Genomic DNA, 26,560 nt, shown 5'->3' on the forward strand with positions numbered 1-26,560 from the left:
TCTTTTTGCAACAATCAAGACAAATATGTGTGGGTGCGTTGCTGGTTTTGAATTCGAGCTCAGTGTGCACTTGCTGAGCAGACGCGACTTTCCAAAGTGGAAGTCACATCTACCTCATTGGCCCGCAACGCGGAAAGCATAGACGGAGTTCTGTCTGATCCCACCCGGCTATTCTTGCCGCCGAAGGAAGAAAGTCGCTTGCTCCGTCAAACATTCCATCGTCAATTGTTCACCATCATTCAACAGAGAATATTTCGCGACATGGCCAACTCCAAAGTCAAACCGGGTAGACCTGTGATCAAGGCTGATACGTCATTCAAGAGTCCATCGATGTCCGTATCTCTCTATGCATCTCGTACTCAACAGACTAAAACTGATGCACAACAGACCAGAGTTGAGCAAAGACAAGAATGAAGTTGTACTCGGCCTCTTGAGCAAGTAAGGCACTTGAAACACGTCCTTCTGAGACCGGTCTTGTTCATGTCATACAGTCTTCTGGAACCCATTGGACGACATCGAGCTGTGCATACTGTGAAATCTTTGGGTAAAAGTTCTAAGAAGCGCAAGAGGGTCTCTGAGCAGAAGACAAGCCCGGCTGTTGAGCCAAAGCCAGTGGAGCCAGAGATACTAAAATACTTGACTGTTGGTTTGAACACGACAAGCCGCCACCTGGAAACCGAAGCTGCTTTGTCTAAACCTGGAACACTTGCACCTGTGGACAAGGAGATTAAGGCGGGGCAAACACCCAGAAAACGATTGGCCGTCGTCTTCCTTCCAAAGCCAAAGGACAACCTGATGTACGCGCATCTACCTTTGTTGTGTTATACATCATCAGCAACTCAGAAGGACAAGACACAGCAGACTCGTCTGGTTCTCCTGGATCCTTCGTCTGAACGGACCATCGCTACAGCAATGAGTCTCCCTCGAGCTGGCGTAATCGGGGTGTTTGAGGACGCACCAGGCGCTGGACCTCTCTTAGAATATGTGAAAGAAAACGTGGATCCTGTCGAAATTCCCTGGCTGGGGAAAGCGCTATCTGGTCAGTGGATGGGCATGAATGTCGAAACACATATACCTGGTCAAGTCTGAAGGTCTCTGCCTGTGATCTTTACTCGCACATATCTTCCAGACAATCAAGAACGACAGTGATGGTAGGGAGATATCGACACACGTCAGAGAGAAAGGAAGAGAAGAGCAATTCCACCGTCTGGAGACCTTGGCTGCTCGTGGAGCTGACTTAGCACGCGTTGAGTCGCGTGTGGCCTTCCGACATTGGTCATTCGACGCACTGTATGACCCAAGCACAGGACAAACATGCACTGCCGTCGTTCATGATCTCTACGATGAGTCTCCTGCTCCTCTAGTACTTGTATATTCTCAAGACGTGCTTGGCGAAAGAAAATCATGAGGATAGAGGATGTTGGTCTGAGAAACAGAGACAAGGACCTTTTTCGTGTGCTTCTTCCGTGGCACTACCACAAATAGTTATCTACCACGTTCACGAGGCCATGGAGGCGGCATACGGCACTAGCTTCACAGTCGTACATGCACCTATTCGCTTAGGTGGTTCTATAGCATACCATCCAAGGAGATAGAGCTGATCGTATGCAGCCATGATACAAAATCTCATGGGAATGAGTCTCGACTTGAATCAATGCAAAAGACTCGAATGGTCTTTATCGTCCTACACAAGCTTTAATACAATTTGCATCCGCTGAAGAGTAGGAAGTCAAACGACGTGAGAAGCGAAAGTCAAAATGTGGGGGAATAGAACGAGCTTTGACCAACAATTGGTGGGACACTCGACCTGGGCCTCATGCGACAGCCCAACTGAACAAGTGGTGCAACAAGACCAGAATTACTCAACACAATGGCAGCAACATTAGCCTCGCTGCTGGGTCAGGCATCCATCACCGACCACGATCAAGTGCTCAGCGCATGCGAAACCGCCCTCTCCAAATCGAAGAACGACACGCAAGCGCTCCAGGTCAAAATTGTGGCTCTACTCAACTTGGACCGCTTCCCAGACGCCATTGCTACTGTAGAGGCTGGAGGAGAAGATATCAAGCAAAGAGCGCGTCTGGAATATGCCTATGCGCTGTACAAGAACGGACAGGCCGCAAAGGCCGCAGAAGTCGCCAGACAAGACGGCAATGAGTCGGACAGGGGATTGAGACATGTTGAAGCGCAGGCCGTATGTCGCCACAACGAGAATTGATGAGGGGAGCAGGAACTGACATGGGCGCAGAGCTACAGACACCAGGACTTTGAGCGGGCCGCCGAGCTATATCGCAAGCTTGCAGCACAAAGAGGAGCAGTCGACAACGAAGACATGGATCTACGCATCAACACGGGCGCCACATATGCACAACTCGAATGGGCTGGTCGCGCTTCTGCGGATGCACCGCAGAAGCCTGCAAGAGAAGACATGGAGGCTTTTGAGACTGCGTACAACGCTGCTTGCCAGAGCATTGCGCGCGACGAGCTGGGCCAGGCAGAGGTTCTGTTGAAGAGAGCAAAGGAGTTGTGCGAGTCCTCGGAGATGGACCAGGAAGAGAAAGATGCCGAGCTTGTGCCCATTTCCATCCAGCAGCTCTACGTCTTGATTCGTCAGGGCAGGCTGGAGGATGCGCAGGCTCTTGCTGCAACCATTGACTCCAGAGAGTGCGTCTCAGACATGCGTCAAACGTCGAAAATCAAGCGACTAATTCCTTTTGCAGTGTTCACGCCTTCCACGACTCGTCAACGCAGTTCGTTGCTCAGACAAACACAGCAGCCATTTCAACAGAAAGCACCAACCCCTACCTCACCCATCGCTCGCTTTACAAGACTCCCTCAACTATCCTTCCCGATAAGCCTTTCAGCTACCAAAGCGCCGCCATCCAACGAAACAACTACACCCTCGATCTGCTCGCCCACAAATACGACGGCATCATCAGATCAACCACAAACCTCGCTCAAACACCAACCCTCGACTCCGCCACTGTCTCTCTCTCTGCCTTTGGCGCCGCTGCTCACGCCCACAACCAAGCCGGAAAGGAAGCCCTGAAGTCTGTCTTGCCAGTCTTGGAACGCAGACCCAATGACATCGGTCTCCTGCTCGTGTGCATGCAACTCTATATCCACTCCTCCAACCCTGCCGCTGCAATTTCCCTACTCGAGAACTTCTTCACTCGCTTGGACTCGTCATCAGAAGCTTCGGCACAAGACGTCCGTTACGCGCCTGGTTTGATCGGTGCCTTGGTTTCTCTGTACACTTCCCGTGGTCAACAAAGCCATGCCCGCTCCGAACTCGCAAAAGCAGCAAGATACTGGCGTCAGCACTCCAACCCTCCAATTTCTTCACGAGCACTAGGACACATGTACAAATCCGCCGGTGCCGCACTACTCGAGAGCTCATTACCCGCCGATCAGCAACTCGCCGCTGAGCTATTCAACCACTTGCATGACAAGGACTCCTCAGACCGCTACGCCTCCGCTGGTCTGGTCGCCGCCCTCGCACGCGCAAACCCCTCTGCCATTGACGACGGAAAGCTCTCATCCTTGACCCCTCTCTCCCGCCTAATTTCCTCTGTCGACGTCTCCGCCCTCGAGCACGCCGGCATCCCCAAGTCCACCCCTGCTGCTCCCCTCACCACCAGCACAAAACGCGCTGCCCCCACCTCCACCCAAACTCCCAAATCCAAAAAGCTGAAGAAGAGCAAAACGCCAAAGGACTTTGACCCCGCCAAGAAAATGGATCCGGAGAGATGGTTGCCGATTAAAGATCGCAGTTCTTACCGCCCTAAAGGAAAGAAGGGGAAGGCTAGACAAGCTATGTTTATGCAGGGAGGTGCTGTTGCCGAGGACAGCGGTGCTGGGTCAGGGGCTTCGACGCCTGCTGCTCAGGTTGTAGAGGCCAAGAATGCGGCTAAGAAGGGTAAGAAGAAGGGCAAGGGTGGGAAGTGGTAGGCCTTGTGCGGTTGTCTGTCATCTAATGCCACTAGACAGCAGGTGTGCTGGCGGGGAAGGTATCAGTGAATACCGATCTTACATTTGTCTGTACAAAACAAAAGAGATTTACAACAAATGCTATTTATTTCTCCCTATGATTCTCCTTGCTCCTCGCCCATTTTCCCTAGGTTTATTTGCTGTTTGATTTCCTTCCAGCATGCTTGTCGATCTGGATATCCCTTTGCTGTTGCTTTTGATATGCATGTTTCCTTTTTCTGGTCCCGTGTGTTTGTAGTTTGCGGTTTCGATATCTTTCTGTATTGTGGTTTTCTTGCTCATTTGCTCTGGTTCATATCTCTTTGCCATCCTATCTGATCTGTTGTGTTGTTTCATAAGTCTGCATGTCCTCTTTGGTTCATGTATCTCTTTGCTGTATATCTAGGTTGCAGACTCTTTGCTATCCCGTGTTGCCTCTTGTAGTCTGTATATCATTTTCACGGTGATATCACTAGTCCTTGCATGATGGCCTCCCATCGAGTTTTGTTCTTTTGTCTCTAAAATACCCATAGCTTGTTGCATTGCAAGAGACAGCTGCTATATTGATCCTGGATGCCTTTTATCAGTCTCCTTGGAACGTTTCGAAGACGTAGGATCAGGAGAGATGATCATAGCATAACAGCCAGTGTTTGACCGCTGTCTGGAAAAGCAACAAATGTGACCATATGTGCATAGAAGTCTATGGCAGCCAAAAAAGTCTTGGCATCAAGATGTTCAGAAGGAAAGAATGCAAGAATTGTGTCATTCTTTGAGAACAAGAAAATGAAAAAAAAATGCTTGCATGGTATTTGAGATGATGAATTTTTCAGGGAAAAACAACAACTGGCAAAAGAAACACAGCTGCCAAAAGAGACCAATCGTCCCCCCGTCTGTAAAAGCGCCTGCACTGCCTGAAACTCTCCTATATTACACTTGGAACAAACTCCCTTTGCCTCTCTGAGAGTCTCTTAGTTCTTCTCGTAGTAGAAGTTCTCCTCGGGGATACGGCCACGGAGGTACTCGGGCTCGGAGCCACGGACGTAGATGTCCTCGAACAAAATCTTGGGGGTGGCGTCGGGAGCGGGCATGGCCTCGGCCTCCTTGACTTCGGCGTCGACGCTCTCGCGTGCTTGCTTGTCGATGGACTTGAGCTCCGACTCGGTGGCGACTTCCCAGTCCAGAATCTTTTGCTTGAGGCCGGCGATGGGGTCTTGGGTGCTGCGCATGCGTTGAATCTCCTCACGGGTCTGTGATGGAAAATGTCAGTAAGGGATGAGAAGAGAAGTGGGGGAAAGAGCGAAAACTTACGCGGTAGGTGGTACCGGGGTCGGACATGGAGTGACCTCCGTATCTGTAGGTGACGAACTCGTAGACCAGGGGACCGTTGCCCTCGGCGGCCCACTGCTTGCCGAATGCGACGGCTTGCTTGCAGGCAAGAACGTCCATACCGTTGATCTTGAGACCGGGGATGTACTGACCACGCTTGTAGTACTCGGTGATGGCAGACGAGCGGTTGGCGGCAGTACCCATACCGTACTTGTTGTCTGAGGAAACCACACAGTCAGTAATCCGAGACAGATGAGAAGTACAGGATCAAAAACTCACTCTCGCAAGCAAAGATGACGGGCAGGTTCCACAGTTTGGCCATGTTGTAAGCCTCAAAGACCTGACCCTGGTTGGAAGCACCATCACCGTAGAGGGAGATGGAAACGTTCTTCTTGCCCTGGTACTGGTCGGCGAAAGCAAGACCGGCACCGACGGGGACCTGAGCACCGACGATACCGTTGCCGCCGTAGAAGCCCTTGGCGAACATGTGCATGGAACCACCCTTTCCGTAGGCGATACCCTCTCTTCTGCCGAGCAGCTCGCCAATGATGGACTTGACGGTGGCACCGCGCATCATGGCGAAACCGTGGCAGCGGTAGGCGGTGATGACAGAGTCCTCCTTGGTGATACCGTGCTCGATACCGACTGCGACGGCCTCCTGACCGGTGGACAAGTGGCAGAAACCGCGGATCTTCTTCTCCTTGTACAGTCTGTCGGCGGCCATTTCCATGCGGCGCATGGCGACCATGTCGTAGTACATTTGCTTCAGCTCCTTCTTGGTGGTCTTGAGGGTGAATGAGGGAGGGTCGAGCTCGTAGGTCTCGAAGCTCTCGTCCGAGAGCTTGACCTCGAAGGGCTTGTCGTCCTCCTGTGTGGATCGTCAGTCATCTGGCCAATTGTTAAGTATAGACTCAGATGTCGCGTACGCTGGGGACATCATCCTTCTCGGCGTGGGCGCTGGCGGCGTCGGTGGTGACGGTTCTCAGCACTTGAGGAGCGACACGCGAGGGCTGCAAGGCAGCACGTCTGACCGACGAGGTGAAAGACCTCGGCGCAAATCTGGACAGCATGACTGGAGGGTTGTGAGGAGAAGAGGGTCGGGAGAGGGAGTGAGCGGACAACTTCTGGTCAAGTCGTCTGTTGGGACTTGGGGAGCTGCAACAATCCACGAAGTTTCTACCGGACTCCGATTTCTGTTCGCCCCGAGACTTGTTGGAGAACGCAACTTCCCTTGTCTTATCCACCGCCCGCCAAGCTCTTTTCTACCACCATTCTCTGTCAGCCTCAGAGCATCTTTACTCAAGGAGGACTTGTCGAGACATTTATTCTGACATTTCCACGCTTATTGCTTTCCTGCCTGTTGTTGCTGCCTCGTTGTATTCGGTCGCGATCCGGTGAATCTCATCTCGGAGATATGATGGCGCTGCATAACCACACCCGGAACGTTTGTTAGACTCCTACTCGGCCCGTACCCTGGGAGCCAAGCTTCAAGCCCGATAAACATTCGACTGCCCACCCCTTCTTATACCAATCATCAATCTCACTCACAGCAACAAGCAGAGTTAACATCCATCGAGCTACCTTTCTGTATAACAAGAGTATCATTGCAAGACTTTTCGTCTGTTACAGCTTGGATATGTCTATTGCGCCTGTGACATTCTTTCGTCCTGACTCGGGCATTGCTTCGCAGCTTCGTCCGTTCTATCTACAGTCTTCCCTCTTGTCTCCGGACTCGGGCTCCGCATCTTCATCTTGTGCCTCTATGTGTGGCCACGAGATCTTTGCATTAGTGACTTCACTCATCCGAGTCTCAACGCACACTCCCTGATCATCTCCCTCACCCTCGCATCATTCGGCAAGAACAACACCGCAACCTTCAACAGCCTTCTCGCCTCATACTTATCATCCATCTCTTTAAACGCAACCGCAGTCCTATAGTAAATCTTTCCCATCTCGGGCCCAGAAATCCACCCATTAGCTGCCTCTTGCTCTGGCTCTAAATGCTCTTGTCCTTGCCTCATGATACTGATCGTGCGCATCCCTATATGCACTGCTGTGTCCCAATCTTTGAGATTGATGTATGCGAGTAATGAGTTTGCTACCAGCCTCACTCGCAGTACAATGCGTACCATGCTGCCGTATTGACCTTCGAAAGGGTGGGAGAGTGTATACTCGAAAAAGCGTTCGCCGTGGACTTTGCGGTGTTTGCCTTTGATGATGATAAACAGTGCTTCCCAGGCTTTGCGGTAGTGTTCTAGTGCTTCTAGCGGTTGATTCGCCATCAGAGCTGCGTTTCCGGCATCTTTGTGGGTGTTGGCGAGGACGAGGCGTTCGGTGGGTGTGCCCAGAGGTATGGCCATTAATCGCTTCATCTCTGCGACCACCTCTGCGTCGGCACCAGGTGTGCCTGAAAGATCCACACTCTTCAGATTCTTGACTCTGCCGAAAGGAAGGAGCAACCTCTTCTGTAGAGACTTCTTCATCGTCTGCGGTGTAGGTGAAGTCGCATCCAAAGCAGACACAGCGAAAGGATCCCGCAGCGTCAACTCCAATGTCAAGTGCTCGTTCAAGTCTGGCGTGTCCGCCGCCGAATAATACCAACTCTCGCAGAACTTCTCCAGGCTATCCACATGTATCACAAATGTGTCTTCTCTTTCTACTTCCATAGCGGGAAGTCCGATCTTGACTTCCAAGGCATGTTCTGTGAAGTCCATTGCATGGTCGTCGGCAGTGACGATGGCGACTCCATCTTCGGCAACATGGTACTTGGATTCCGGGAATGGCGTTGTGATTTTGATGAACGTGTTTTGCTCGAGAAGGATGTGTCGGGCTTCGTGGTAGATCTGGCGAGATGTTTGGAGGAGCGAGGAGTGCGTGTAGGTGTAGGTGGTTTGTTCGTCGTTGGTGGTGTGTCGATTGGCTGATGGGGTGAGGAGGATGGTGTAGATGTGATCGCGTATTTCCCGTGGGAGATCCAGCAGATTCATCGTTATTATGTAGCGAGAGGACTGCTCTTCGATAATGAGAGATGGAAGAGGTGCAAGGAATACTATCCAAGTTTCGTAGATCTGTGTTGCTTGGTCATGTAGATCTCCCTGTGCCGAGGTCTTTCATAAATCTTGAAGGTCCGGGCAACCCTGCTTCGTACAAACTCTCATCCAGACTTCTTCGAACATGAACGACACAGTTCGTCTAGCACTATCGTTGTCCAGAAACCTTCGCCTAGACTAGTTTGTCAATGGCGGAGACAAGTGGTACAGATCACTCACCTTCCAGTAATCTTGAGGTATGTGACATGTGATGCTCCTTCATCATTCATAGCTAGCTTTTTAGAGGCCACAACTTGGACACATCGGCACGACTACAACACGGGACAAACATCATCAGGATATGAAAGAAATAGACTTGCCTGTCAACACTCGTCCTACGTGATAGGGCCGATGCAATCTACTCCTCTCTCGGCTCCTTGACGTGATTACACATCTTTGTACACAGCCTAAACAAGATCGCAGGCCGCAAACGTTCTCCCACTTCACGATCATGATAAGCCTCAATCGCTCCACGCTTCACCAAAGCATCCATCTCTTCCGCATCCACCCTCTCAAAGTCTTGAGCAACCGTAACAGCAGGGGCTGCACGTTCACACCTCTCAGCCAACTCATATAGCTGCTCCACCAACGGCGATGCCACGTCCACCACTTGCACACTCTCATCTCCCAACAGACCAAAGAGACCAGTTTTCGCAGCTCGTGCAAGGTCAAGGTGTACAACAACCACTCTGACAACCACCAGCCACTCGGGCAATAACCTCAGTGCCACCAAATCTTCCTTTCTGCGCGGCGATACGCTTGCCAGCCACGCAGATATAGATCCAACGTAGGCATCCGATCGCAGATGCGAATCATGGTCAGTCATGTGTTCCAGCATGAACGACGCTTTCCCACTCAACCTCTTTGCTTCCTCAGCCAAATCAGTCAAAGTCTCATCACCAGTACAGTGGCCATATAAAATCGCATACGACGGCGTCCAATTCACATGCGCAGAGTCGCGCAAAGTGTCTCGCCAATAGCCGCGATCGATGGTATTCTCAGAGCCCCATTTAGCTTCCTGCTCGTTCCAAGGGAGCTTGTAGTCTCGACGTTCGAGCACCGAAGTCCAAGAGCCTGATTCGAGGGCGATACTGCGCGATTCGCGACAGACGCGGGTGAGTAATGGCGGGCGACTATTGCTGACGTTGGTTGTGTAGAGTGAACAGGGAATGTCACCTGGATCCAAAATGTTGTAGACCTCGTAGCCGATGGGATCGTCAACCTCGCTGACCCTGTGTGGGAGGCACAAGCGCCATATCTCTCTGCGAAGCTCGATGGGCAGTAGCGGGAAGTTGTGGAAGGTGTCGTTTTCCATGTTCTCGGGTTCAGAGAGCGAGAAAGCCGAACAGTGATATGTGTCTTCCGTTGAGCTCGTGAGGATATGTGACGGGAACAGAAGAGTGTATATAGTCCTCGATCTAGGCAGCAGGGCTCATGTGTGTTTTGTGCTTGCCTTGCCTTAGTGAGTCACCTGTATAGGCGCTAGTGAAAGCCTGCAATCTATTCAGCTTGACCTGCTTTTTAACTGAACACTCTCATTACACTTGGTAGTTGTTTTGTTCCCGATGATCGAATAAGGGAAGGTTGTATACGATAGAAGAAGTAGAAGTTGCAAGGAATGACATCCATCTATGCAAAGGATATTCCACCTCATCGCTAAAAACGCAAACATCAAGAAAGTAAAGTCCCAGCCTCTATTCCAACCATTCTATAGTCTATATTTCATTTCTCTTCTCTTTCCGGTTTAATTGAACCTCTTCATCTCAAAGTCCTCGACAGAAGGATCTCCAGGATGCAACTGTGGTGGCCCATCAAGTCCGATGGAATGTCCGGCAGTATCGGCAGTATGACTTGTCCTAGGCCTCTCCTGACTCTTACGAACAACATTCGATTCGTTGGTCCGTGTTCGCCATGCAGCTCCCGACACCAGACCAGTGCGTGGGTCTATGGCAGCACTGTTTGCACCGCCAGGAGAATCCTCAGGAATGTCCGCCATTCCTTTCTCCATCATGGCTTGATCATCAATGGTGTTGCCACGGGCACGGCCAAAGAAACGGTTGCGGTGGTGAGGACGCGAAGTCGTGGAGGTATCCGTGGATCTGCGTGCGAGACGGCCAGGGCCGACATCTCGAGAGGTGGAGCGGCCAGTATCGGTAGATCTGTGGGTGTCGTTTGATTTTCTGTTGCGGTTGTCTGGCGATGGCGAGGTGACGCTGATGGGAAGGCGTGGTCTGCGCTCGTCGTCTTCGAATACGTCACCTGAGTAGTTGTTTGCTGCTTCTGCACTCATGCCCAGCGAAAAGTCGACACGCTTGCCCATCTGTGCGAGAGTCTCGTGGCGAGGACGAGCAAGAGAGCCCTGGCGGAGAATAGAGCCAGTACGTGCCCGGCCACCGATGGGGCCTTCGGAGGGAGTAACGAATGGTGGATCATGGTGTTCACCTTCCGACCAGCCAGTTGGGTTGTCGGGGTGACCATTGCGACCCATACCAGGAGTAGCCTGGTGAGGAATATTTTGCATATACACAGGGAAAGACTCCTTCTGACCGGGGAAGCGCATGCGAGGACCCTCGATACCGCATTCTTGCATGGTAACCATAAGGGCGCAGATGAACTTGTTTCTTCGTGCAAGACGAAGACCTTCGTTTTGCCAGTTGGACTTGTAGAAAAAGACAACGTTGAGAGTGAGAGAGTGTACTTCAGTGACGGACCGCAGTTCGGTTAGGATGTTGCCCTGGTATTCGCGGTTTTCTTGCTTGACAAAGTCGAGTAGACGGTTGCGCAGAGTCTCGATCTGTTCCAGAGTGGTGCCGAATTTGATGACGACTGGCACGGCTTCGGCGAGACCACCGGAACGACGCTGGTTGAGAATGAAAAGAGTGTTGAGGTAACTGTTGGGTGCCTGCACCACGTGTCCCTCCATCTTCTTGAACTCAGTGTAGAGTAATGCAATCTCCTTGACGAAGTAGTCATCACCAGTCAGAGTGGCGCCAGTGTTTCCGTAGATGGTAACACGATCGCCGACATCGAAGGGATGCTTCACGAAAACGAAAATGATGGACTGCAAGATTTCAGTTGCGGTTGCCGAGAAGAGCCAGGAAAGACCGAGGACAGTTGAACCAGCCGAAGTAAGAACACCAGCAGCGGAAGTCGAGATCAACGAGATGAAGACAAGGATGGTAATAACGGCAACAAGGAACATGAACATGTCATCGAGCTTGCCGACAACTGAGTCCAGATCCTTCAGGGAGGCAGTGATAGACTTGCGCTCACGACCGATCTCAACACAAACAGCTTCCAATTCTTCCATGGAAATGTCACCGTTCATGTCCTTATCGAACATGGAGAAAGCAGCTTCAGCTTCTTCATCGTTATCAAAGGCATTCTTCAGATCATCGTTGTAGACAGTTTCGGTCTCAGGTCTTGCAAAAGTACGATAAAGACGGCGTGCAAGGACTTGACTACCATTGGTGGAGCCCAAGAGTGTCAGTACAACTTGATGAGGGTGAGTGCTCCTTGCAACAGACTTTCCAGTGAAATCGCCTGCCATCTTGCCAGCAACATCACCGACCTTGTTGAAGATTTCCTTTGTCTGTTTCTGGGCTTCCTGAAGGTAACGACCAGGAGTGCGAGCACCAGAATCCACGCCAGAAGGTTGTTCAAATTCAGAATCCTCCATGGCAATCTTTGCTTTGGAGAAAGTGTAAAGCTTGACCAAGCTACCAATTTGGAATTTGTTCAGTTCGATACGATCGGCGTAGGTGCGCAAGTGGAAACTGATGGCGATGAGTTGAATGATGATCTTCTCGACAAAGTTGAGAATCATGCCGACAAAGAGAGCTACGAGGACCTTGTTCATGGTTCCCATCCATTTTTGTGTTGTTTTGGTACCACTGGCTTGGTGGTTCTTCATGGTCGGTAGGAAAGAGACCTCAACGCCAAGCCACCAGAAGAACAGCGTTGCAGGGAGTTCGAGTTGCTTGCCCATATCACGCCATTTTTTGCTGTTGTTTGTGAAGATGGTGGAAACAAGACCGATCGGGTAGGGAAGACACTTGGCGAGAAGTCTGCCAGCCCAAAGTGTGAGCCAAACAATCTCCAGCCAAATCATAAACCACATGAGTTCGACACCTCCAACCACAGCACTTGTTGCAGGACTAACAAACGCGCCGATCAACAGCGGGATGAGAAGGATCAAGACCACGGGTAGGATGTATGTGAGATAGCGGACCAAGAAACTCGAATGGTGAATTCTCTTGATCAACTTGGAGAACTTGCCGACCGGATCCTGCGGAGGCTTGTATAGTGCCGTTTGCTCGTGAATCGGGTTGGTCGCAACATCGAACTCGTCTATCATGTCGTCTCTTCTAGAACGCTGACGACCCATGTTTGAAGCTCCATCTCTGTTGGTTTCGGCGTCGTGTGATATTTGTCTTTCGATCTTGAGCAACGCCAGGTCATCATCAAGTCGGTTGGCCATCTCTCGGGACTGAGAAGGCGATGTCATGTCGTGCAGGCGAGGATGGTAGTGAGGGTCGTTGGCCGTATCGACTGTGAGGTGGCTGCCCATGCGGTGCACACGAGGGTCGATTGGTGGTGCTTCATGTTCCTCGTCGTGATATCGGTGGTCGCTGTGTACATCCCGGTGCTCGCTGTGGTTGCTGTGATCTCGGTGGTCGCCAACAACAGTTCCTTCTTCATCCGAAGATCGTTCGCCTGTGTGAGGGTGGCCAGTGTGGGGGTTGACATTGTATGAGGGTAGGTGATATGAGGGCATATGGTATGTAGGCTCCGGCCTTTCGTCCGCTGGTGTCGACATGGTGTATGCCTCTTGTTTGTTTGGACAAAGAGTTCCAAAGAATAGTGATAGATCCGGTCCAGGCAGTTAAAAGTTCGATGTTACAGATGACGTCTGTGGTTGTCGACTACTTTTAGCTTTGGTACGAAACGTGCGTCTACCACGCAATATTCGGCCGGATCGCGGAGAGCCTCCGACTCGGGTCAAGTTGAACGAGATATGGTAACGACTGAAGAGTAGCTCGAACAACGAGTGTAGGGTTTGTTCGAGTACGAAGGATGTATGGAGTATGAGAAGCAAGAGCAAGGGGAAAAAGAAATAGAAATTGGCGAGTGGTAAGCAGAGTCAGAATCGTTGGACTAATCAACACGATCAGCAGGAACAAGGAACACCTTTGCGAATTGACAATCAAAAAGATGTGCAGAAGTGCAGATATGAGACGAGGCCCGACCGAGCGATTGGCCATGGCAGCACACACAAGCTGTGCTCACTGCTCGCTGTCACTGCTCTGAATGGGTGTGCTGAAAAGCATTGGGACTGCCAAGTCAGCCATCTTGCATCATCTTCAACCGCCAGGTGGAACCTCTAATCCCCTGGTGCGCGTTCTTCTTGTCGTGTTGTTTTGATCTTGAGAGAATCTTTTCTGTTTCCGGCACTGTCTGCGAATGGGGAAGATGGCAGCGCGATCGAAACCTCCCGTCCAAGGGTTCGCGTCCAGAACAAAAGCAATAAAATGAATGCTGCGCCTTCTGCTTTGCGATGCTATTCGTGGAGAGCACTTGTTTTCTCGTTGATTGATACTGGAGTACACTCCTCCTCACAGGTTCTTCCATTCTCGTACCTTGCATATTCACATGCCGATTGAGCCTCTCAACGGAAAACGAAAAACGCCCAACTCCTGTCCACCGCACGTTTCAGCCTCTTGCGGCATGTAGAGAGCCTGGCAAGTTGCAGCAAACTGTCGGTGACCCTTTTTTGCTTGGTCGCGCGTTTCTTTGGTGGCGTTTTCTTTTCGCACCGCGGCTGTGCGAGAGAGGCTCCACTTCCCTGCAGTTGAGAGAGAGTGTTTTCGGCTGCAGAGAGATCCGTTCCACGCTTCAGGGACTCGTCTTGGTGCCGCGCGCCCCGTGGAGCGCCGAACAGTGTTGATCGTCGGGCTTGCCGACTTGTGCTGCAGAGGTGTCGCGGATCGATGTGTGTTTGTGGAGGGTTTATGCACAGTTACTGCTTTACACAATTCAGAACCATCGACGTGCTGACTTGCTGCAGTCCGATAACCGTCCCATGTCGCTCTGTCACTGTCTTACTGCAGTATACGTATCATCCTCAACACGAAAACACTCTCCCGATTCTCCGAGAAGCATATAAACAAATATTATGTTCTAGACACATCGACGACCAGGGGAGGCATCTTGGACTCGATGTTGGCCTGAGTTTCCAGTCTCGATGCTTGCGTGTCTCGCAGCTCAGGCTTGTTTTGACGCTCTGTTCATATTATTGTATATAAATATCGCTAATCTTCTGTATCACAAACAGCGATCGCCGCTATAGCGTTCTTGTGGTGCAGATGAGAGTGGGGTGCTTCGAGACCGCAGACGAAGGATTTTGGGAAGGTCATATCAGTAAGATTAATTGGATGGACGATCACTCGGTCTCGTATTGATATCGAGGAGCTATCTCTACATATGTAAAGGTATGTGACATATGTAGCTATGGAAATGCACAAAGGTCTCAAGCGGGAGGGTAGTGTTCACAGAAGGTCCTGAGTTCATAATATCTCGATATATACTGTCCCATCTCTCGAAACTACTGTGCACCTCTATAGTGTCTACGTATTGCAATCTCAGCAGGGGAGATGGGAGATCATAGGCTAGTCTCCTACTTTCTTTCTTTCTCCTCCCTGCTATTGCGAAAGCTTAGCACGCTATGAAAATACACAAAAAATTGGAAGAGATGAGAAGCATCCGCTAGAAATTATTCAGTCTATCTCTTGAACCTATTGTGCATTTCTATAGCTGCCACATGCTGTATCTTGACATGCTTCAGAGATGTACACATGTCAATTGTCACATGTCAGGGACATCCACCAAGGCACGAAAGAGTGATTGTCTAAAGGGAATAGAAGCGATTGGTTGAAGTGAACAGAAGATGACCTGCATTTCTGTTCCTGCATTTTGTAATATTTATCTGCGTGTCTTGTCGTAGAAAAAGCAAAGAAGCTAAAAAGGACAAAACATCTAGGGTATCTCGTGATACATAAGCACATTTCGGGTCTGACCAAGCAAAAAAGACCCCCTCCCTTTGCTGTTGCTGAGCGATAGTGCTTCCCATGATAAAAACGCCGATGCTGATGATGTTGATAGTGATCTTCCTCTGCCGTCCGCCCAGAAAGAAAAGCCGAAAATGCCATCATTGCGATAAGAGAGAAAGAAAAAGCAAAGGAAATCGTCGTTGTGGTGAGTGAAAGCCTGGTATACTGGCCATGCATTCACTTGAGAGGTCCAAACACGAGCTCCGAGTCCAGGAAGGCCTGGCTGTCGGTTACAAAGCCCATGTCTAAAAGCAAGGGTACAATCAGCATGTTTCTTATGTGAAGGTAGTGAGGGAGCAGACGAAAGGCGAAAAGCCATCTGATGGCTCTTGACCTGTCATCTGGTCCTCGTGTTACGTACTGGTAGCAATGTTGTAGTCACAGACTGCTTGGGCGTTGAGTCCAGTCATAGTGGCAGCGCAGTCGCCAATGAGGATGCAGTCCCTGTAGAGCTTCATGTTAGCAACGAAGTCTTCGTTGAGCGCTTAGACCAGCCAACGTACCATCCCCAGTTGTATGCATCAGTGACAGTGCCCAGCAGGCACTGGTCGGTGTTGACACCAGCGAACAGCAACGTCTTCTTTCCGCTTTCGCGAAGCCACTTGTTCATGGGCAAGTCCGGGTTCCACATGCCGCTCATACGGGCCTTGTCGAAGCGGACGTCTTCTGGCGTCATGACCTTTTTCAGAGGCTCGTAGATGTCGGCATTCCAGGTGCCGCTGAAGAGGCAGCGCTCGGTGTTGCCCTTGTCATCCTTGACGTTGGCGCCCAAGCCCACGTGCCAACCGTGACCCTTGTCCTGAGCCAAGTTTCTGTTGAAACCTCTTGTAACAGCTGCGGGCATGACCTTGAGGTCGTAGTCGGAGATTCCCCAGTTCAGCCAGCAGCGCTGGATTCCGAGATCCTTGCACTTGTCGATGACCTTCAGCATAGGGTCAATGGTGGCGATACCCTCGCTGTGGTCGTGGTACATGGGGTGGACGAAGAAGTTCTGCATGTCGATTATGACAAGAACGGTCGAGGCGGGGTCGATGGCACATCCACTGAGAGCATAGCGAGTTAGCGGTGTTGTCCAGGAGGGGTGGCGGGATGGAGGACTCTAGGGCGGTGCGTCAATACCGGTGGTTGCGGATTCCATCGTCGGCGTCGATGATGAGCTTGCGCTTGGAGCCACGAGAAAGGTCGAAGCGCTTAGAAGGGATGTGGTAGAACCATTGGTCGTCTCCGCCAAAGGCGACGTGTTCCTCGAGGTTGTGTTCGACGGGCGGATCGTTGATGGTGTGAGCAAGCTCGTTGATTTGTTCGACTTCGATTGCGCTTGGTGCCATGTAGTCGGCCGAGGGTGGGCCGTCGGGAGAGAGTAGGAAGGGAATGGTGAAGGTTGTTTGGTGGTCGCGTGTGGGTGTCGAGGTGTGAAGTGCTGAGGTGTGGGTGAATTGGAGAATCGGCAAGGGAGAGTGTTGTAGTGAAGGAGAGATGGTGACGAGCGATGATAAGAAACAAAAAGATAAGCCAAAGCTCGTCCCGCACCAAAACGTCCAGGTGCCAGCCGGTGAAAAAGTCAAGAGAAAGCCAAGCAGTCGTCGGAAATCACCAAAGGGCAAACTCGGAGCGAAGAGATCTGGGTCGCAGTGGGGAAAGGAGAGAGAATTGGAGTGAGAGAGAGAATGATTATTCAGAAACACCGCGCACGCGAGCAGCTCTTCTATCCTATCCAAACACTCACCAGGCACCTTGAGTCCTGTCTCTCAGCCTCCCGATCCAAGACGAGACATTGTTTGCTGTCTGATCGACCCATGACGGTGTCTCAGTCAGTCTCTACGCCTTGTGCCGCGGCGCAAGGCAAAGAGGCGACAGGGATGCTGCAGAGAAGCTCAAAGAACGATATTATCAATGAGTCGTCGTCGTTGCCCGCCACTTTATCGCTGCCTTGAGCGTGTCAGTTCGCAGAATGTGGGGAAGCTGCTTTTTTTTCTGAAGGGTCTGGCCTTCTGGCTGCCTGCTTGTTCCGATGCTCCGACGTGACACCTAGTACTGCAGAAAGGTTACAAGGCGGACATTCCGCTTTGCATGGTAAAAGCAAACTGCACCGCAAGTTCTCTGTCATGTGTGGTGACAGTTTTGTGTTATACAGATATATCAAGCAGGGTCGTCCTCACTGCTATCTTATCTCTGATCCCTTATCTTGCACCAAGTCTAGTGTTACAACAGAGTTCAGGTCAAATGAGATAAGAAGAGATGAACGAGATGACACGATAGTAAGCAAGAAGCAAAAGTAGAGAATTGAGTAGACAAGACATGCCCATCTGTAGAAAAAAGACCTTTATCGTGACAAAACAACCAAAAAGCACACAAGAAGGCGGGTTTTCTCGAAATGAAACCTCCATCAATTTTTGTTACAAATCGCCATCTTTTACAAAACCTCTCCGATAATCTTGGCAGCCTCCTTGTAGGTAGAAAGCAACTTCTCGCACTTTTCGCGCTCGTTCTTGATGGCGTCGTCCTCGTACAAGAGCTCTCCAAACAGATCCTCCTTATACAGCTCGCTGACCAGCCTGTTCTGAACAACATCCTTGGAGTGGTTGACGAGCAGGTGCATGACTGCTTTGGGAACTTGATCTGCAATGGTCTCTCGTACGATGTTGAAATATGATGATATCAGACGGCGAATCAACTCGGTTTCCAGAGCTTCCCGCTCGGTAAGTGCAGGGCCTTCGTCAGCTAGCGGCTGTATACAACTGTCAGATATGCTTTGTGGAGATGGTGACGATAGACTTACGTAGCCATTGTCGGCATCCTCTGCGTCGTACTCGCCAGGCACGGAGATGTGGGATGACATTGGTCGTTCGGGAAGTTTGGTATCGCCTCTGCGAATGCTGCCAGCGAAACTGGGCTCGATGTTTGCACTGACATGTCTGCTACCAGCGGGAAGGTGCGAGGAAGCCATGGAGTTGCCAGGAAGACCGTTCGACGGTGGTAGACCACCATCCTTGCCGAAGAAGTAGTTGAGGAAACTGTCCTTAGCAGTGCCTCCTGATCCTGCGAAGCTGGGTGGTGAGCCTGCCCTTGCGCCGTTCACACCACCCATACCAGCGCGACCAACAGCAGGTGACATGCTACGGCTGGCCTTGCTCAGATGGCTGCGGATTGGAAGGGTTGCTGCTTTGCCGCCAGCAGCAGCGTCGTTCTCATGATCGTCTTCGGGCTCACCAGCACCATTAGCACCGTTTAGAGCCTTCAGGCGTTTCTCTTCCTTCTTTCTCTTCTCTTCTGCAGCTACCAGCGCCTTCTCCTTCTCTTGCTTGTCGTTGATGACAGAGTTCATAGCAGCTGCTGCGCCTAGGAAGTTGGGGTGGTTGGTGTTGATGTATGCGCGTTGTATGGAGATCAGCGACTCGACGTAGTGCGAGCAAGGACCCAGTCTCTCTCTGAGCAAGTCCGAGACAACTTCGATCAGCTTCGCTTGTAGGCGAGGATATCTCGACAACTCGTATGAACCGCAGCTGTGACAGATCTTGATCAACTCCTCGTAAACCAGCTCAACACAACGCTGACTGGGGATCTCGAGCAGCTTGATTTGAGGCTTTACCAGGAGATCAAAGGCGAGCTCAGGGACGAACAGACTGGGTCGGGGGCCGGTGGAGTTGCGGATAGCAGTGCGAATATCAAGAACAGAAAGATTGGTCGTTGGGTCAATGGTTTCCAGAGAGTTGCCGAAGACAGAGTTGAAGATGTAGTAAATCCTGGCACCACCGCAAAGCTCCTTGGTTGAGATCTCGGAAGACGTACCGTCGATGGACGAAGTGAAAGAGGTAGCAAAACGAGTCATGAGCTGCAAGACCAGCGAGCCGCGGTGTTCCTTGCCGGCGAATGCGACATCTCCGTAGCTGGCCAACTCTTGTTGAGTCTGGCCCATCAAAGTGTTCAGACGAGCCTTGATATCGGGCAAGCGCTCACGAATATGACCCATCAAGGTGGTGTTCAAGCTCTTTGCGAGGTATTGGGTACCACAGCGGGTGGCCATGTTGCGGTAGGCGGGGTGTGTGCGGAAGAAATCTCTCTCGGCAGAGAGGGCATCGGAGAGCGACTTGTTGCCCTGAATGTCTTGCTGCGAACGGTTGACGACTCCGATGAAGCCCAGCTTCAGGGGGTATACGCGCCCAGAGAGAATGTCCATGGCGTTTGTTCCGTGATCCATCAAGTCCAGCTTTGTCAAGACACCAATGGTGCGTCTTCCCATAGGATCGACATGGCGGGCCAGCTTGAGGGCCTCGGAGTTGACAAGATCGACGTTTGCAGGAGAGACGGCGAGAATGATGCTGTTGGGCTTTGCAATGTACTCTGTGATCAGGTTGCGGGTCTGCTTCTCAATATCGCCGGGTTGATCGCCAATAGGGACCTTGGGTTATCGTCAGTTGAAGTCTACCGACAGCAGCGCACGAAGACAGACCTTTGTGAGACCAGGCAAATCGACCAAGGTCAGACTAAGAACATGAGGCGAGTAGATCTTGAGGTTGATGGGTTGACGGTTGATGCCCTTGTTGTTTCCAGCAATTCTGGCCGTCTCGTTCTCAATCTCCCTCTTGACCTCACCAAAGTCGTAGAAGCGACGACCGGGAATGTGATTGAACTCTCCCCATTCGTCCTGACCAGCGACAGAGGCCGGGGTGTGTGGCACGTGGATCTCATCGCCCTCGGGTCTGTCGGCATTGCTGGGGACGTTGATGAGTTGCAGAATGAGAGGACGACGAGTTACGATGCCGCTTCCTCTTGGGAGAAAGTCGCGACCGACAATGTTCTCCAGTACCGACGACTTTCCTGACGATTGTGAACCTACAACAACCTGTTCCTGTCAGCTGCATGTACCGAGGTTTGGAGCAGTGTGCATACGATCTGGGGCAAGTCCAGCGAGTCATTTCCGATAGTATTGAAGACAAGGTCCTGAAGCTTGTTGACGACCCCGAGTAAGTCTTCACCAAGCGAGGCCATGATGGGCGTGTCGGTCTGTGTTGTTGTGCTGGATGAGGTGGCCTTGAGATGCGAGAAAGCTTGTTTGTGCTGCCAGCCGAGTCGTCTTTTGGATGCGGCGACGACAAAACTTGTCCGACGTCCAAACTTGAGGTGGGACCGAGGGTGACCGGCTAAAAGATGTACGAGCGATCGAGGTGTTCGGAAGAGCGATACGTTTCCGAGTCGAAGGGGCCTGTTTTCGCGACTCTGTACTTGTTCAGAAGCCAAACCAACTTCTCTGCTCCACCCTCCGTCACCGTTCTTGGCGCCTCCGACAGTGCAAGCTGAACCGACCTCTCCGCCGTCGGCCTACCCAAATCCACCAACCTTCGTCCCCTATCCTCCCCTTTACGATAACCGAAGCCATCAAGATGCATAGTTCTTCCAAATCGGTACTCGACCCTACGGAGAGACGATGGGATACTTTCTCAGCGGTTGCTGCCTATCTTTTTAGGAATCTCTACATCTCTACTGCTATCGGGGTGGCAGACCTTTACATACAAGGAGAGCTACAAGTAGGTAACAATCACAAAGATTGTAAAGTGTTGACGTTCACATGCCAGATAATCACATGTGATAAAGATGGTCGGTACTGCTCGAATTCTGTGATCCGTAAGTGTTGCGTTCTAGCATATAGGCTATTGCTATTTCTCGTACTCTGCCTACCCATTCATGACTGCACCACTTGTCATATCCGTCTCAATCATGTACATCTGGGACTGATGAAGGCGAGTTCCAACGTAGGCCTCGTTCATCCACCCTGCACAAGTCATTAAGCAATAGCTCGCACACCCCTTTCAAGAGCTTTGCAGTTCATGTTGCCTGCTCGATGTAGATCCGGCTCCAACACTGTTACTAGACGCACGAGTACTCACGAGAGAACAAGCTGTGCCGGTCCGGCCAAGGTCCCAGTTGTCGTAAGCTCGCGATAGGTCAAGTCACCAGATGAAGCAGTCAGAGCAGCATACACAACGCCACTCAGTCCCTCCGGTAATTGTGCAGTACCCTCCCCTTGCCCTGTTGTCTGCAATTGTTGGTAAATTGGATCGCTGGCATTGGCGTGCACTATGGCGAGGTAAAGATCTTGTCCAGCGGTTCCAGCGGGCACCGAAAAGTTGTTGGCGTTGGGACTCCAACTAAAATCAAGAGTGCTGCCTGACATGCCGTTGAAGGTGAGCGGAGGTAGGAGATCGATGGACAGCGCCTGCGGACAGGACGTGGTATATTTCTGCGCCAGATTGTATGCCCAGACGGAGCTCAGTGGCACATCGAGGTTGGTAGGGAAGGGAGAAGCTCCCATTCCGTTCCTGACAATAGCATCGTGGCGAGCTTCGACCGAGAGTATAGAGGCAGCTAAGGCCTGAAGCTCTGGAGAAAAGTCGTTCAAGCTGCCGAGATAGTACCCGAGACTGATGGATGTAATCTGATTTGCGAGGACAAGGGCCGTAGGTGTGTCGTACGAGAGGGCATAGTTGCAAGCTTGATGGGCAGATATGCCGCTCGCCTCAAGTGTCGACGAGATGTAGCTTGTCTGATTCTGTTGTTGCTAGGGCGCGATGCCAGTTATTGGAATGATGGACATCTTGATCAAGGCTCACTTCTGCGATAGCACATATGTCTTGCTGAAAGGTGGAAGGAAAGCCAGCAGCAAGCCATTGTACATCAGTGATACCCTCACATCCACCAGTGTACAGACTCAGTTCCAGGTTCTCGAGATAGCTGGCCAGTTGCATGCCGATGATGTCGTTTTGGGAGAGCGCGCGTCTTTGGATGGGACTCGAGGTAGCGTAGCTCAGGGTCAAAGACAAATGCAGGAGGATCGATGAAAACATGCTGGATATGAGAATTGGATGTGGGATGTGATGCAATTGTGTTGATGGATGGGGAGCAAGAAATTTGGTAAAGGCGCTTGGAAGTGTATGGGGTTGATGAAGCGGAATAGATTGCACAGGCTGAGAAGGAAGGATGGAGGCGCTCATGTTCTTGCAAGTGGTCTTTCCTCGAAGACATGATAGCGCCTTCCTCGGGCTGACTCGAATGAACAGACCAAGCATGGGCGGAAAGTTTAGCGCTGTCCCGTGCGAAAACCTATCTATTACAGTCAGCTATAGAAATGTACCGTCCTTTCGACAACAGAGTAGTATCCACGAGAAAGAGTCACCTCAAGGTGTTTCTGTGGCCACATCTGTTTCCGTCAAGACACTCGGATAGTATGACGCGCGCCTCGTTGCCGTAACAAAGGCGATGATTACTGTGGTGTGTTATGATCCAGCAATGCTATACGTTCTCTACAGTTCAGCACACATTCTCTAGAGGCCATTCTTAGCAGGTGTCAGTTCGGGGAAACAGAAACTTTCGTCTATAATCGCTGAGGAAGATCGTATAGAGCGGAAACGCAGCCTATTTTTACAGAGTAGATACACTTTGGGAGAAGACGGAGAGTCTATGGGAACAAGACGAAGAGGCCGCTGGTGCGGTGCGATATTCGGGTGCGATTGGCCAGCAAGAACGAGTTTGAGGAGATTGCGCGATCGGGTATGGACTGTTTCTTCTTTCTGGAGCTGGTCGTGTGTCGGTCTAAGGGCGGCACGTGGGAGGTGGTCATGTCGAACTCGGGGGGCATAAGTAAGATCGCATTTTTGGTGTCGGAATTAAAAAACAGGCATCCTCCTCGTGTGATCGTGGATGGGAGAATTGGCCGGGTCTATGGGGAAGAATATGCAGGATAAATTGTCTATTGGACCGACTTGAGCCAAGATTCGAAGTCGAACTTGGGGTCGCTGGGGTCGGTGACGGCTGTAAATGTGTGTGAGCGGGTCGGCAGAGACTGTCTGAGGATGTGACGCGACATACCACCAGACTTTGATTTGGGAGCAGTCTTCTTCTGGTACTCTTGACGGGCCTGGTTGATAAGAGCCTGCTTGTGCTCATAGGCCTTTTGGTTCTCGCGGAGCTTGTCGGCAGCAGTGATGGCGGTTTGGTGGTAGAAACCGTATGCGACACCGAGGCCGAGAGCTGACCAGCGGAGGACCTGTGACACTGAGCATCAGTATGCGGACACGGAAGAAAAGAAGTTGGGACGCGGGCGCGCGTACGTTGGCACCGGAAGACATTGTGACGGGTTGATGTGATGAGGAGGTAAGGTCAATGAGAGACTGCTGGAGAGCGGGCGACAGATGATCGGGTAGAGAGCACGGGCAATTGGGGTGTCTAGAGTGGATGCTGTCGTTGCTGGTCGAGCTGGTCGAGCGAACTTCAACCAAGCGGTTTCTTCCGTCTTCCGTCCGGGGGTCTCATACCGAGTCGATCAACTTAGCCGCAGCAACAACAACCAAACCAAACATTCGTTGTCGACCATATCTACACTCCTTCCTTGCGTCTTTTCTGGTTTCTGGATTTCTTGTGCCAGGTCCCAGCTGTCCTGCGCTCAGCTGGTCTGTCGCACCACTTCTGTCAAGGCCGAAACAGCCCAAACAATCCACCGCCTAATCAAACACTTTACACGCAGCCATGTCTTCTTCGTCCTCGTCCCTAGAAGCTCGCAAGCAGGAGATCTTGGCCAAGCGTGCCAAACTCGCCGAGCTCAAACGCCAGCGTGCTCAGCGTCAAAAGGAGTTCACATCGGCGCGCGAGAGTGGAGATGCAGCAGAGGTACGTTGAAGAAGGGCACATCAAGGTACGTCCTCCACTGACACAATCAGCTCATCTCTCCTTCGCCCTCGCGTGCTAACAGCCGCGCAGACCTGGACCAGCTCATCTCTACTCTTGTCGACCGTCCTGGCCGCTCCACCCCTCGCGATTTGGACTCACCCACCACCTCGGCAAACATTGGCGCAAGCCGTCCTAATTCTGTCTCACTCGATAGTCCATCTGCTGCTTCCACTCCCGCTCCTCTTTCCCTGTCCAATCAGACTCTCTCCTTCACCGCCGTCTCCACAGTCCTCAACCAGCCTTCAGATCCCAAGCCCGACGTTATCACATACAGCAAGGGTGTACAAACCAGTGAGCCGTGGTCACCGCAGCACAACCGCCAGCCTTCAGACGATGACTCGAGTTATTCACCTTCGAGAACGAGGAAACGCTTGAGCAGGAGAGAGCGCGAAAGAGACGAGGAGCTGAGGCAGAACATTCGCAAGGAGATTGAGGATGAGTTGCAGGCTCTCAAGCTGTCGGAAGATGCTGCCTCTACGAACGGCAAGCAGAACTTCCCTGCCCGCACATTGACACATGAAGAGTTGGGCGCTGTCACTGCATCAGACGACTTTTTGGACTTTATCGATCGATCTACAAAGGTCATTGAAAGAGCATTGGACGAAGAGTACGACGTTCTCGCTGACTACGCTATGCGTGGCGCGAATGGTTTGGACGATGACGATGAGGATGGCCAAACACGCACTGTCAAAGGCCGTCGTGTGCGCGAGTTGATGCAGTTTTCAGACGACCGCTGGACAAAACGTCGCATGATCAGTGACCTTGACTACTCTGTCAAATACCCCGAGCTGTTACTAGCTTCATACACAAAGGCTTCCAACTCTTCGCAAAGCGCTCCTGGCTTGGCTCTGGTCTGGAACGCACATATGCCGTCTCAACCAGAATATGTCTTTACCGCGACGAGTGATATCCTCACTGCTCGTTTCTCACCTTACCATCCAAGTCTCGTACTAGGTGGTACATACTCTGGCCAAGTCTGTCTGTGGGACATCCGCCAACGCTCTCATGACGGCGCACCAGTGCAACGAACACCCCTTGCTGGCGAAAAGGGAGGCCACGCCCACCCTATCTACAGTGTTGCAGTGGTCGGCACTCAAAATGCCAGCAGTATTGTCAGTGTCAGTACCGACGGCACAACATGTGCTTGGTCTTTCGACATGCTATCAAAGCCTCAAGAATATCTTGAGCTTACTTCACCACCAGGGCGTAACCGCACAGAGGACATCGCTCCATCATGTATTAGTTTCCCCAAGGCAGATCCAACATACTTTCTGGCCGGTACCGAAGAAGGTGCTATCTTGCCGGTCCACAGATACGATCGTGCGGGCGCAAAGGCTGGTATTGACCCGCGTATCTACTATACTGGCCACGCCGCACCTGTGACTGGACTCGACTTCCATCCGAGTAAAGGCAAAGTCGATCTCGGCGACCTTGCAATCAGTTCTTCTCTAGATTGGAGCGTCAAAATCTGGCGCGTCAAGCCTCCGAGCACAGCTGTTACCACTGCTGGAGTAGGCACAGCTCTGGGAGTACCGGAACGACCATTGCTCGAAATCATGCGCGAGGATGTCATTTATGATGTCAAGTGGTCGCCCACGAAGCCCGGTGTCTTTGGTTGTGTCGACGGTGCAGGAAGACTAGAAGTCTTTGACATCAACGTTGATGTCGAGGTGCCTGTCGCACGTGCTCAGCCAAGCCATACCCAGGGCGATGTGTTTGGCGTCAAGAGCTTGAACAGACTCGCATGGGAACACAATGAAGGCAAGCGGGTTGCCGTTGGTGGTCTTGACGGCATCGCAACTGTCTTTGAAGTAGGCAATGACCTTGGCGGACTCGAGGGAAACAACAAGGGCGAAGACTGGTTTGGGGTCAAGCGTCTCATCTCTAGACTTGACAGGTCACGGGAAGGGGCCGATAGATGATTCTCATAATACGACTTGCAGAAGATCTACCGATAACCATGTCAATGTGAGTAACATGACAGGTTAGACAACCGAACTTGGCTGCATCTCGCAACCTCCGCATTCCCCTCGATTCATGCAGCCCTTCTCGTACGTGACACAATATTAGTTGAAACATGAAGTTGTACGACATCACAACTCTTCATGCGAGCACATCCCGTGTGCTAGAAGTTTGTAATACCTGTGCTTCTCTCGCAGAGGTTCTATGGCGCCGTCCTGGCTATGAAAAGGCACAAGGGTTTCCAGAATGAAGATACAATCGAAGAGAGTCTGGATCACGTAGTTCTTCCGTGGATACTATCCTGCCTCTCAAGAATACCGTGCATATCTATAGCTGTACTAGGTGGCTGCATGATCAAGCCATGGCGCTGATCAAAACTGTCCT

The 26,560-nt window shown here is 51.5% G+C and overlaps 11 protein-coding genes across 11 annotated transcripts; 3 read left to right on the top strand and 8 right to left on the bottom strand.

Moving 5' to 3' along the window:
• Positions 1–261: 261 nt before the first annotated feature.
• On the top strand, positions 262–1,089 carry M436DRAFT_39442 (uncharacterized protein; the record flags this gene model as incomplete). Its single annotated transcript, XM_013574549.1, has 3 exons — positions 262–332; positions 388–438; positions 492–1,089. 3 exons carry the CDS (start codon positions 262–264, stop codon positions 1,087–1,089), a joined length of 720 nt encoding a protein of 239 aa, XP_013430003.1.
• A 781-nt stretch (positions 1,090–1,870) lies between these two features.
• On the top strand, positions 1,871–3,951 carry M436DRAFT_39407 (signal recognition particle protein; the record flags this gene model as incomplete). The annotated part of the gene is made up of 3 exons (XM_013574544.1): positions 1,871–2,194; positions 2,249–2,664; positions 2,721–3,951. 3 exons carry the CDS (start codon positions 1,871–1,873, stop codon positions 3,949–3,951), a joined length of 1,971 nt encoding a protein of 656 aa, XP_013429998.1.
• A 986-nt stretch (positions 3,952–4,937) lies between these two features.
• Positions 4,938–6,365, bottom strand: M436DRAFT_61563 (pyruvate dehydrogenase E1, alpha subunit; the record flags this gene model as incomplete). Its single annotated transcript, XM_013574891.1, has 4 exons — positions 4,938–5,216; positions 5,278–5,513; positions 5,575–6,163; positions 6,222–6,365. 4 exons carry the CDS (start codon positions 6,363–6,365, stop codon positions 4,938–4,940), a joined length of 1,248 nt encoding a protein of 415 aa, XP_013430345.1.
• A 729-nt stretch (positions 6,366–7,094) lies between these two features.
• On the bottom strand, positions 7,095–8,282 carry M436DRAFT_40399 (uncharacterized protein; the record flags this gene model as incomplete). The annotated part of the gene is made up of 1 exon (XM_013574716.1): positions 7,095–8,282. The coding sequence occupies one exon, from the start codon at positions 8,280–8,282 to the stop codon at positions 7,095–7,097; it is 1,188 nt and encodes a 395-aa protein (XP_013430170.1).
• Positions 8,283–8,766: 484 nt separating this feature from the next.
• On the bottom strand, positions 8,767–9,129 carry M436DRAFT_19715 (uncharacterized protein; the record flags this gene model as incomplete). Its single annotated transcript, XM_013574497.1, has 1 exon — positions 8,767–9,129. A coding segment is annotated over one exon (363 nt), but the record flags the coding sequence as incomplete, so codon positions are not given.
• Positions 9,130–10,128: 999 nt separating this feature from the next.
• Positions 10,129–13,203, bottom strand: M436DRAFT_61565 (uncharacterized protein; the record flags this gene model as incomplete). Its single annotated transcript, XM_013574892.1, has 1 exon — positions 10,129–13,203. One exon carries the CDS (start codon positions 13,201–13,203, stop codon positions 10,129–10,131), a length of 3,075 nt encoding a protein of 1,024 aa, XP_013430346.1.
• Positions 13,204–15,670: 2,467 nt separating this feature from the next.
• M436DRAFT_79558 (isochorismatase hydrolase) lies at positions 15,671–16,821 on the bottom strand (the record flags this gene model as incomplete). The annotated part of the gene is made up of 4 exons (XM_013575085.1): positions 15,671–15,738; positions 15,855–15,937; positions 15,997–16,536; positions 16,613–16,821. 4 exons carry the CDS (start codon positions 16,819–16,821, stop codon positions 15,671–15,673), a joined length of 900 nt encoding a protein of 299 aa, XP_013430539.1.
• Positions 16,822–17,906: 1,085 nt separating this feature from the next.
• M436DRAFT_79559 (putative dynamin-like GTPase Dnm1) lies at positions 17,907–20,482 on the bottom strand (the record flags this gene model as incomplete). Its single annotated transcript, XM_013575086.1, has 4 exons — positions 17,907–18,221; positions 18,273–19,892; positions 19,944–20,336; positions 20,384–20,482. The coding sequence occupies 4 exons, from the start codon at positions 20,480–20,482 to the stop codon at positions 17,907–17,909; spliced, it is 2,427 nt and encodes an 808-aa protein (XP_013430540.1).
• Positions 20,483–21,641: 1,159 nt separating this feature from the next.
• Positions 21,642–22,335, bottom strand: M436DRAFT_20051 (uncharacterized protein; the record flags this gene model as incomplete). The annotated part of the gene is made up of 2 exons (XM_013574498.1): positions 21,642–22,049; positions 22,102–22,335. Coding segments are annotated over 2 exons (642 nt in total), but the record flags the coding sequence as incomplete, so codon positions are not given.
• A 902-nt stretch (positions 22,336–23,237) lies between these two features.
• On the bottom strand, positions 23,238–23,616 carry M436DRAFT_79561 (uncharacterized protein; the record flags this gene model as incomplete). Its single annotated transcript, XM_013575087.1, has 3 exons — positions 23,238–23,299; positions 23,357–23,534; positions 23,599–23,616. The coding sequence occupies 3 exons, from the start codon at positions 23,614–23,616 to the stop codon at positions 23,238–23,240; spliced, it is 258 nt and encodes an 85-aa protein (XP_013430541.1).
• Positions 23,617–24,013: 397 nt separating this feature from the next.
• M436DRAFT_39562 (cytoplasmic dynein 1 intermediate chain 1) lies at positions 24,014–26,136 on the top strand (the record flags this gene model as incomplete). The annotated part of the gene is made up of 2 exons (XM_013574571.1): positions 24,014–24,154; positions 24,205–26,136. The coding sequence occupies 2 exons, from the start codon at positions 24,014–24,016 to the stop codon at positions 26,134–26,136; spliced, it is 2,073 nt and encodes a 690-aa protein (XP_013430025.1).
• Positions 26,137–26,560: the final 424 nt, after the last annotated feature.

The sequence above is a fragment of the Aureobasidium namibiae genome (genome assembly GCF_000721765.1).
Source record: "Aureobasidium namibiae CBS 147.97 unplaced genomic scaffold scaffold_3, whole genome shotgun sequence".
Classification (NCBI taxonomy): domain Eukaryota; kingdom Fungi; phylum Ascomycota; class Dothideomycetes; order Dothideales; family Saccotheciaceae; genus Aureobasidium; species Aureobasidium namibiae.